An 11,931-nucleotide genomic window follows, 5' to 3' on the forward strand; every position below is an offset into this window, starting at 1 on the left:
GGAAACTTATGACCAACATAGAGGGCATACTCAAAAGCAGAGACATTACTTTGCCAACAAAGGTCCATCTAGTCAAGGCTATGGTTTTTCCAGTGGTCATGTATGGATGTGAGAGTTGGACTGTGAAGAAAGCTGAGTGCCAAAGAATTGATGCTTTTGAACTGTGGTGTTGGAGAAGACTCAAGGAGATACAACCAGTCCATCCTAAAGGAGATCAGTCCTGGGTGTTCTTTGGAAGGAATGATGCTAAAGCTGAAACTCCAATACTTTGGCCACCTCATGCGAAGAATTGACTCATTGGAAAAGACTCTGATGCTGGGAGGGATTGGGGCAGAAGGAGAAGGGGACGACAGAGGATGAGATGGCTGGATGGTATCACCAACTCGAAGGATGTGAGTTTGAGTGAACTCCGGGAGTTGGTGATGGACATGGAGGCCTGGCGTGCTGCAATTCATGGGGTAGCAAAGAGTCGGACACAATTGAGCGACTGAACTGAACTGATGAGAAATAGCCTCATGTTATTAGCTTACTTAAGTAGTAAACTGGACATAACATTTACTATGAAAAACAGTTTGTATAAATATTTTCTATTCTTACCTAATGAAGTAAGAGACATTCCCATTTATCCAGTGAGGAGACAGGCTTTGAAAGTTTCAAAGTTATAGGTCTCAGTCTCCATGTTAGTCACTCAATCGTGTCCAACTCTTTGCGACCCCCATGGACTGTAGCTCACCAGGCTCCTCTGTCCATGGGATTCTCCAGGCAAGAATATTGGAGTGGGTTGCCATTTTCTTCTCCAGGGGATCTTCCCAACCCAGGGATCGAACACACGTCTCCTATATTGCAGGCAGATTAATTTCTGTCTGAACCACCATAAATGGTAAAGCTGAACTTGAGTCCAGAGATGTTGAACTTCATAACCCAAGATCTTTCCATGATCAAGTGTTTTTAAGGATATTTCAAATCTTTTGAAAGTTGTTTATAATACAAATTTTAATAAACATTGCTTTAATTTGGAAGAATAGTCAAAAAGCAATACTTATGCCTATTTCACTAGTTAGGGCTGATCTGTCTTTAATAAATAAGATGAAAGTACCAAATAATGCTTCTTGGTGACACTTGATCCAAAGATGAATGGCTGGGCCAAAGAGTACATAAATAAGGGAACTGTCTTCCCTTAAGGTACTAGGTGTGTAAAACAAAGCATCTTTTCAAAAGATCTGACAAGAATGAGTTACATTGTGGGTTTATTATTTTAAGGAAATCCATAGGTTTCTGAATTTGCTAACCCTACATTTATTTTTATATTGATATTTTTATAAGTGCTATAATTATGAGTGTATTTGTATGCCTTAAGAGGATAGATAATGAAAAGAATATATGTGTCTCATAAAATTATGGTTCAAATTACAAGTTAAATACAAGCTCAGCCAAATAATTTGGTCAATATCAATGGAGAATTCATAACTTTCTTAGGCTAAAATATATGTTTACTTTTTCAATTCCCCATGCCCTAGAAAAACATATGATACCATTCAGATAAGTTGCAACTAGGAACTAAAATAGTCAACAAGTCTTCTTGAACACTTCAAGCTTCCCATGGGCTGATTATTCATTTTTAACTTCACAGTTTTTACATCTCAGCTTTGAAAGAACTGTTTAAAGACATGTTGTTTAACTTTGTCAGAAATACTTCTTACGGCAAAATAATCAGACATTTTAATAAGAAATGTTTGCTTACATTAAACACTGTTTGGATAATAAGATGACAAAGCAGTATTGTCCTTCAACACTGAAGCTCCTCCCTGTTCATTAAAAGCTCTGGTAAAAATAATCCTTAAGAAAACATTAATTGTTTATATGATAAGCATTCACATTTCTTATCCCAAAGGGCACTGCATTTTTTCTTTGCTTACCAACTGAAGAACAACAAATGATAATAATTCAAGCTTCATGTTCAGCTCACTAGAGAATTTAAAAAATAAACTTCATTGCCTTTATTTTAGGCTTCCCGCTGTCTTCCCTGGTGGCTCAGAGGTTAAAGCGTCTGCCTGCAATGCAGGAGACCTGGGTTCAATCCCTGGGTTGGGAAGATCCCCTGGAGAAGGAAATGGCAATCCGCTCCAGTAATCTTGCCTAGAGAATCCCATGGATGGAGAAGCCTGGTGGGCTATAGTTCACGGGGTCACAAAGAGTTGGACACAACTGAGCGACTTCACTCACTCACTCAGGTGGTGCTAGTGGTAAAGAACCCACCAGACAATGCAAGATCCCTGGGTCAGGAAGATCCCCTGGGGGAGGGCATGGTGACCCACTCCAGTATTCTTGCCTGGAGAATCCCATGGACAGACGAGCCTGGCAGTCTACAGTCCATAGGGTTGCAAAGAGTTGAACACTACTGAAGTGACTTAGCATGCTTGCTTTTACTATTAATGAGATTGTCCACTTCTCTGCTTTTTCCTATGCTTCTTTCATTTTTACTCCATATAATCATCACACAGCAAAAACCTATTGAACCTCTACTATGGGCCAGGTACTTCACACAGATAACAGGATCTTTAGGACTGTGATTTCTTTGCAGATGAAAATGTTAAGACTCTGAACAGCTTACCATGATCATAAAGGGAGCAGAGGCTATGTTGTTGTTGAAAATGTGAATACAGTGTTTTCTTTAAAGGCAAGTGGATTGCTTTTCTTTTTTAAAAAATGTATTTTCTGTTTTAGAAATACCAATTTTTTGAATATGTATTTAACTACTCATCTGTGAAATAAAAAAAAAATAATAAAAGTAACTTGTATGAGACCATTCATTGCTCACTCGAACTCAGGGCTCCTCTTCAAACATGGCTCCCCAAAATGAATCATTATTTCAATCTCAGCTACTTCTTCTGTAAAAAGATCATTAAGCCCAAAGGAATACTGTACTCTCTGAGATCTTAGAGAAAAAGATAACTCGGAAAACTTTCTCATTTGAAAACAACACAAAATAAACAAAACAATCTCAAGGACAACCAAGAAACTGTATCACGAAACAGCCACATCAATGACTTGATGTTTCCCAAGGTTACATTTTTCTGTTTAGTTTTGAACCATAGGCTTGGGAAATATTCATGATAGACAATTAATAAACTGTCCCAATGCTTTCATCAGAGTCAAGCTTTATGAGTTATTTATCAAGAAAGCAAAGTAAAACTATATGGAAAAAAATAAAACTTCAGTGAAGTGACTGGACCCATCTTCCTTAAAAATATCAACTCTATACTATCATGTAAGAATTGAATCGCCAGTCTATGTCTGACGCAGGATACAGCATGCTTGGGGCTGGTGCATGGGGATGACCCACAGAGATGTTGTGGGGAGGGAGGTGGGAGGGGGGTCCATGTTTGGGAACACATGTAAGAATTAAAGATTTTAAAATTTAAAAAAAAAAATATCAACTCTATTGTTGATAATATATGTAGGAATTCCCTGGTGGCTCAGATGGTAAAGCATCTGTCTACAATGCGGAAGACCTGGGTTCGATCCCTGGGTAGGGAAGATCCCCTAGAGAAGGAAATGGCAATCCACTCCAGTACTATTGCTTGGAAAATCCCATGGACAGAGGAGCCTGGTAGGCTACAGTCCATGGGGATTATGGATCCTTTTAAACTTGTGCTCAGGCAAAGTGAGATTCCATTTTCGTCACACTTCTTAGGAACCCAGCCATTTTTGCAACATTTGAAAAATTTTACTACTAGTATATCCATCACACGTTTATTCTCTTCTTTAGATATCTTGTCTAAACCAGTTATAGAGATTATCTCTAGATGCTATAAAAGTTTCTGTAGAATTTGGTAGTAATCTAATCCCCTTTGTCTCGAATATACAATTCAAAAAAAGGAAAATCATCACCAGTGGAATAACAGACCCACAAGAACTGGGACCATATTTGTCTTCCTCATTGCTTTTTCTGCTGGGCCCAGAACAGATCTGACCCATTATAAGATCTCAAAATATCTTCTGAATGAAAGAATAATTAATTAATCTAATGGTATTATCCTGTAGCCTTTTAAAATCTCCCTTTACATTTTCTATTTGGGTTTAAATGGCTATACAGTTCATGTTAGCATCGAAGAATCTAGCTCAAAGTGTTTGCATTTCAGCAGCTGTTACTATTTAGCATGCTTCATGTTTTCCTGGGTTCCTGTATGTGTTTATTCCAGCTCTAGGAGTTAGTGGCAAATTTTCCTGCAAAATACCGCTAGAAAGCATATTCTGAATAAGTATAGGATTTCTAAAATAAGTACTCTACAAAGCTACGGGGTTTATTCTATAAGAAAATGCTCCATGGCAGAATCATTCTGTGAGGTTTTTTCCTTCTTTTTTTTCTTTCCAGTAAGAAAATGAACTAAAAGAAAAGAGAAATGTGAATCAGCTGCCATGTAAGCTAAATTCATTCCCCTTTGGCTCATCTGCTGGGGCTCCAAGCTTTCTGGAGATTTATCTTCTGAGTATATGGCTCTTGGAATTCCCAGGCCAACTTTTTCTTGAAAGATAATAAATCAAAATGCATTTGCAGTGTTAGGCTAAAGATATAGGCTTCATGATCATATCGAATATTTATACCATGACGTATAAAGATTATAAGTCATAAAGATTTTCTTTGAAACTTTCTAAAGAATATAAACAGCTAGATTACAAAATTCCAAAGGCAGAGACAAAACTAAGACCCAGGGATTATGAGAGAATTTTGGTACTTGAAAGATAAATTTTTGTTCTAAAAGTTTACTGGTTTTGCTTTTGATAACACTGCATACTTTACAGTTTTGTTCAAACCCTGCTATCTGGGCTAAGCCAAGAGTAGAGCGATCACCCAGGTTTTCTTAATATCTAAGATTTCATGGGAGCAAATCACAGACTTCAAATAATCTATCACCTTGGAATCATAGAACACAATATATTATTTGTTCAAAATTTTATTTTACATAAGGGGAGCCATGAAGCTTAGAAAAAAATTTTTTTAGTGATTTGTCCAAGATTGCAGAGTGATGCTTCTCTGACTTAAAGAAAAGAATCAAGTCCCCTAACTTCAAAGTTACTTCTTTCACTCCTACTCTGCTTCCCTAACTCCTCATTAGGTGGCACTGTCTCTCACATTTGGAATTGCAGAAATTAAAACTGAAAATGCTGCACTCCCAGGGAAGCCATTCCCATGAATAAAGCAGACAAGGTAGGTAGAGAGCCGGCATCCCACTCACCCAGATCAGAACACTGGACAACTCGCAGATGGCACTGACAACGGAAGGGGCAGACTGGGCCCATAGGCTCTAATTCAGGAACTTCAGGAAAGCGCTCTTCCGGGCCTATCCCAGAAGCCTCATCTTCCAGCATAAAGTCAAATAAGCCTTTCTGTTGAAACGGTCCAGCCCAGGAAACTTGTGCAACCAGGAGGAAGATGATAGTTGCCTTCATGATTTCTCTCGTGTATTTTCACAACCGAGGAACCTGGGAAATAGCGGAAGGTTTAGAAGAATAGCCTTGCCTAATGTATGTGTTATGTAAGTGGAGTGCACATAGAAATAAGCACTAAAAAGTAATATTTTATATACTGTTAGGAGCAGAACATTAGAAATATATTGGAAGGTAATAAGGTTCAGTAGAGATGAACTTGCACTGTTTACTTATGAAGAAAAATTTAAATAGTATTTGAATCGCTTCGTTGAATTTGGGGTCTGAATTAAGACCACAGATTATATAGTCAACCTGCAAAACTGTTGCGATGATAAATCACATTGGAATTTTCAATGCTCACTCAACACAAGCCGTGCCACAGTTAAACAAGTTTTGTCTGTATACATGAGAGTTCTCCAATTCCTGCTCAGAAATATCTCTGGAAGCCAATCTGACTTCTCCATCCCACTTTATTTATCCCAGTCCAGACCCTTCTCATCACTCCCTGAACAAGAGCTTTCAATTAGTCTCAGCCTCGAATATTTCTTCCACTCCAGGCCATCTTCCACTCTGCTGCCCAAGTCATCTTGTAAAAATTCGATTTCATTGTATTAATTTTCTACTGCAAATCCTTTGCTGACTTCTCACAGCTTGCCAATAAAGTCTCCATCCTCTCTGTTGCAAATAAGACCATGCACGATTTGACACCATATTGATTTAAGCCATATTTCTCTCCATTTTCTCTCTACTCCCAGTCCCCACTTCAACCCTGATGCTCAAAGCTAATCACCATTTAAAATACCTACCTTGTGAGAGTGTTGTAAAGGCTAAATGAGATAATGGGCTTCCCTTGTGTATTCTCGCGCATCCAGGGAGGATGCTGCGTCCTCCTTCTTCTGTGCTCCCAAGGCACGTTGCTTACCTCTTTTAAAGAACTTATCACATTATATTGTAATTTGTTTTGCGTGCTTGGTCTGCCCCCCCACTCGAAGATGTACTCCTTCAGGGCGTGTCTTATTATCCTTTGTTCTGTACCGGGGCCTTGCACAATATTTTGCCCATAAATGACTCAGTTGACCGTCAATTTATTAATAATACAAGTTATTCAATTTGTTCTTAGCAACCAAATTTGATTTTTTTAAAATATGGTTATCTTTGTTTAAATATTAAATTTCTAGCATAAGAAAGATATCAAATTGAAAACCTGAGCTTGATATAAGCATGATTCAGTTTTTAACATAAATCTTTTGGATGGTTTCTCAAATGCATCCTTTGTAAGGACTGTGTAAACCAGCAAACACATATGGAAAATCCTATCTGATTTTATTTTATTTTATATGATATATGTTATCTAATTTTATAGGATTATTTTGTAAACAAATTGATAAACAAAAATATGATTTCAACTCATCTATACCATTTTTATCCATTCATTTAACAAGCCCTTCTAGATATATATACATCTCTGTTATTGAGTTGGTTGTTTAGATGGCTGAAGTGAACTAAATGAACTGAATAACAAAATCTTAATAAATCTGAATAAAGAAAAGTAGTTATCATGGAGAGAACAGTCTATTTTGAGTTGTTATATTTTCAAACTCCATTAAAACTGCTCAAAATATTCCCCAAACACATTGTAGATGTTATCTTTAGTCTCATCATCTTTAATCATGTTATTTCCAGTCACTATCCAAATGATAGCAATACAGAAAAGATAAAGTCTTCATATGTGCTAACTTTAATATATATTCTGGAAACGTTTGCCTAGATCCACTAAAGGGGAAACAAATGTTTTAAAATTTCTTACACTTTTATTCTTAGTTTATATTTATTACTGAAGCACGTCAAAGGCAGCACATATGCAATACAGGCTAGTGACTTTAAAATAATACCACGAAGATTATTATTCACACTGCCCCTTTAAATTCAGTATCAGATTCTCTCTGGAAACCCATTCCCACTCAGTTACTGCATTGCCTTTTAAAGGAGACCCTATTGTTTTGGCAGGGTTCCCTTGGACTGGATCTCAGGGAGTGGTTTTCTGTCTGTTTCACATTAAAATGCAATGTTTACGGTTTACCACAAGTTTGCTAGCCTTGCATATTTCATGTCTTGCAATTTTTGAGAAAAATGAAGCAAACTAATTGCAGATTTAATAAAGAGCAATGAGAAATTAATGCAGATGTCTGTTTCTGATCTTTCCTCCAGAAAAAAAAAAAAGGCCTGGTTCACTAATCCAAAAAAAAGAATATTAAACATTAGCTCAGGGGAATATTATCATTTACATTTGTTTACTCTTGTTAAAATGGTACAAATTCTCTACACAACATTCTTTTTGGTTGAATCTGAACTCAGACAGACAGTTTTTAGCTTCCATTACTTATCATTTTCTTGTGTGTGTGTGTGTGTGTGTGGGTGCATGTGTGTCCATTTTAACCCTGAATGTCCTGGGTAAAAATAATATGGCCAGGTATTTTGCACAAATTCCTCAATGAAATAACTTCTTTTAGATTAGTATCATAATACTTAAAACACAGCATCTTAATTAATCTAGGCTACTGACAGTGATAGTCTCTCTATCATTTCTTTCCTCTCTTAATAAATCAGGAAAACAAACAAACCCATAGCCATAGCCCATGTGGACATCAAGGAGACTGTTATCGAGATGATATACTATTAAAATTTCATTTCAACCATTTTAAGTATTCTCGAAATGTATGCCTATTTCCTAAATACTAATTGCTAAGAATGCCACTACTTCAGTTAATGTGTTCTATCAAAAATCATAATTTTAGTTTTCTTAAACGACATCCCATTAAATTATACCATTCAGATCAACATTTGTATGATGTCATTTATGCCTTTGGTGTGAATTTCAAAGTCAAAATTTAAACCTCAGGAGATAAGTGAAGCTATAAATGCAAAGCAAATTAAACCCCCCCAGCACTGGGTGAATTAAAAACCTCAATAATAATAGAAATAAGTTAAAAGTAAACCATAAAACAGTATCCATCTATCAATAAGGGGTACTATAGGGGGCATCTGATTCTTTCTCTGGTCAAAATAGCAATTTGAAGAAAAAGCCGCAGGTATTTATATCACTGGGAGCCCACTTAATCAGTGGTCATCATATTACCCTGTTTTGAAATTAGAAAGAAAAATAACCCACACTTTCATTCTACAGTGAATGTATCTTATGATAAAATTTCATTTGCAGCAAAAATTCTGCAGTCTCTTCTTTACATTTTAGTAAATATGTAGCTAACTGTGAGATCATCTTAGTTAGGTCCTTAATAATCAGCATAAATAGAGCCAGTGTTTGTTTTCACCTCTCTGGTGACAGTTTCTATTATTTTCTAAGTTGTAGAAATATACACTAGACTTCTATAACTAATCACCAAAGTTCATGTCTCTGAAGTTTAAAAGTTCTTAAAATGTACAAGAATTCAGGAGGAGAATAAATTCTTAAATATACAATCCAACTATGAATAGCATGCCAGTCTAGAATACTTTTCTATAAACATTTCCTAAACATTTAATAAGTAAAAACACAAAATACATCAATAAAGAGAGTCACCGTGTTAGATTATAGTTTCTCTAAGAAACATCTTTGTAAAAACAGAGAGAAAGAACTAAAACAATGCATCACAACCATTTTACCAAATACTTCGTTTCTGTTTTCAAGCAATATTTGTTTAAAACACTGCAGAAACATTACTAAAAGTTCAGTACACATTTTTTTTTCTCGTTTTCTCTTACCAAATAATTCCTTTTTTCTTAACTTGATCAAAGTTTTATTAGTCTGTAGCAGAGTTCAGGACAATTATTGAAAACCATACCTTTTAATCCGGGGATTTGCCACAGGAGCCCTCAAAGCTGAGATGTAATTACACTAAATATTCAGCCCAAGCAAAAGAGTTTGCAGGTGTGGAAAGGAGGAGGGGGAAGGTGCTGCTCTGTGACTGTCACTAGGTTGAAAACCTCCTGCTTCTACTCCATAGCACAGTTAAAAAATAAGGTTTCCCTCAATGAACACAATCCGGCTGACACCCACATTAGATCATATGGTAATGATATGTCTCTTGTATTGTAGCCAGAAACTTTATCGGCCTTTTTTTCTCCCTATTTAAATGCTTTATTCCTTTTGTATCTGCTTAAAATTCTAAACTGCTTCTGTAATATAGTAGTGGAGCAACTTGACTTGGAATTTGTTTCATTGTGTCGACTCATTTCCCTGAAATTGTAACTAAAGGGTTTATTTCCCCACCCCCAACCCTACTGCTTTATCCACTCTTTCTAGTCTTCTTTACGAGTCACATTTATCATACTTCTGAAAATGACAGTTTGTTTGTTTTGTTTTTTTTTTTTTTTTCTTGCTTTCAGGATGTGTAAGTCTGGCAAATGGAATGAAATTATTTTAAGTGTGGGCTATGAAAATAAATGAGTACTCATTCGGATTCTTACTTGCCTTGGGCTATTTGTGCAAATTCAAAAATTCAAGTACTATGATATGGAGGTTTTCTATATATCTTGAACATATTTCTAAAGTTCCCTGGAGGAAAGCCATGATTTTATATGAAAAGCACACCATTTATTACTTCCCTTACTTATAGTTTAAAACCTTCCTTGTTGTCTACCAGTTATGTGTGTTTTTAAATAAAGCACATAGATACTAAAAGATGATCACAATTTAATTTAGCCTGTATATGAAAAATTTTATTTTCGTAGGCTATATTTTTATGTAATCCAGAACTCTGAAAAGGCAATAAAGTCTATGGCTCTTTCCAAATGCAGTAAATAGAAAAAAGAAAGTGCAAATACAAGGAAAGATATTTATTCAGCCAGTGAAAGCTTTTTTGAGCTTTTGTAATTCCCTTGCTGGATGCTGTCAGTTCTCTGTGTGTCTCTATGTTTTGACTTGTATCTTTATGCCCTGGCCCCTAGGCTGTTACCAGGTGGAAACTTGAAATCAACATCTGTGAAACATGAGAGGATAACCCTTCCTTTCTCCACCCTCCCTTCTTCCCTTCTCTAGCCATCTAAGTACACAATTCTACAGTAAATATACTTTGCCTTGATGAAACTTGAAGGGATTAAATTTTTATGTGTGTTACCTAAAGAAGAGGGGGTAAGGCTGTTATCACATGATATTTTGCCTTATTTTCCAAGCCCAGTCTCCATAATGTTAACACCTTACCCCACTCTTCTCCTTGGCATTTAATAACCCCATGCCTGGTTAGTCTGATGATTTAAAAGAAGGCAATTATTTTCCCTGGACATTGGTGCAAAATCCCTGACCCCCTTGGTGGTGGTTTAGTCACTAAAGTAGTATCCGACTCTTGCAACCCCATAGACTGTAGCCCACCAGGCTCCTCTGTCCATGGGATTCTCCAGGCAAGAAGACTGGAGTGGGTTGCCATTTCCTTCTCCAAGGGATCTTCCTGACCCAGGAATCGAACCCAGGTCTGCTGCATTGCAGGCAGATTCTTTACCAACTGAATGTCAAGGGAAGCCCTATGATCCTCTTGAAAGTGAAGTCACTCAGTCATGTCTGACCCTTTGCGACCCCATGGACTGTAGCCTACCAGGCTCCTCTGCCCATGGGATTTTCCAGGCAAGAGTACTGGAGTGGATTGCCATTTCCTTCTCCAGGGGATCTTCCCTATCCAGGGATCGAACCTGGGTCTCCCACATTGTAGACAGACGCTCAACCATCTGAGCCACCAGGGAAGTCTGGAATCAATTAATTTTTTCCTCTTGACCTTCTCTTACATTTATCTCATTCTTATAACATGCAATCATTTGTTCATAGTAGGGTTATTTATGTACATCTTTCATCTCAAGGAATAAAGCACATCCTCTTCATACTTGTGTCCCCACTACCAGCCCAAAGTAAATTCTCAAGAAACACTTCATGAATGACTATAACATGAAGATAGATCATTGACTGAGGATGATTATTGTTTTGCCCAGGTCTGGTTCACTCTTTATCAAAACCCAGTCTGGGCTTCCCTGGTGGCTCAGTGGTAAAGAATCCTCTTGCCGCTGTAGAAGACATGGATTGCATGATCCCACATGCTGGGAAGCATCTAAGTCCACGTTAAAACTACTGAGCCTGTGCTCTGGATCCCTGAACCTTAACTTCTGAGCCCCTGCGCGGTAACTGCTGAAGCCTGTGTATCCTGGAGCCTGTTCTGGGCAACAAGAGACGCTCTCACAGTGAGAAGCCCACACACCAGGACAAAGAGTAGCCCCCGGCCACTCGCCGCAACTGGAGAATGCCCATGCACAGCAAGGAAGACCCAGCACAGCCCCCAAATAAATACATAAATGAAAATGAAAATGAAAGCAAAGAACAAAAAAACAATCTGCTATAGTACTACCTGGTAGATGATGAATAACAGCAGCAGTTGTTACCAGAGAGAGAGGTGAAAGGAGAAAGCGAAGGGGAACAGGGTATTAAAGAAAAAGAGGAACAATTAGAACAGGAGGAGAAAACAC

At 37.3% G+C, this 11,931-nt stretch overlaps 1 protein-coding gene across 2 annotated transcripts in view; it reads right to left on the reverse strand.

Moving 5' to 3' along the window:
* Positions 1–9,606, reverse strand: part of DCN (decorin) — a 37,346-nt gene extending 27,740 nt beyond the window's left edge. Inside the window, exons 1-2 of one of the 2 annotated variants that reach the window (XM_068969993.1) lie at positions 9,270–9,606; positions 5,238–5,484 (exon numbers count right to left, since the gene is read on the reverse strand). In XM_068969993.1, the coding sequence (XP_068826094.1) occupies positions 5,238–5,451 (214 nt within the window). In that variant the 5' untranslated portion in view covers positions 5,452–5,484; positions 9,270–9,606. Of the gene's footprint in view, positions 1–5,237; positions 5,485–6,236; positions 6,351–9,269 lie in introns of those variants that run through there. The other variant, XM_068969994.1, reaches the window with a different exon arrangement.
* Positions 9,607–11,931: the final 2,325 nt, after the last annotated feature.

The sequence above is a fragment of the Capricornis sumatraensis genome, chromosome 4 (genome assembly GCF_032405125.1).
Source record: "Capricornis sumatraensis isolate serow.1 chromosome 4, serow.2, whole genome shotgun sequence".
Classification (NCBI taxonomy): domain Eukaryota; kingdom Metazoa; phylum Chordata; class Mammalia; order Artiodactyla; family Bovidae; genus Capricornis; species Capricornis sumatraensis.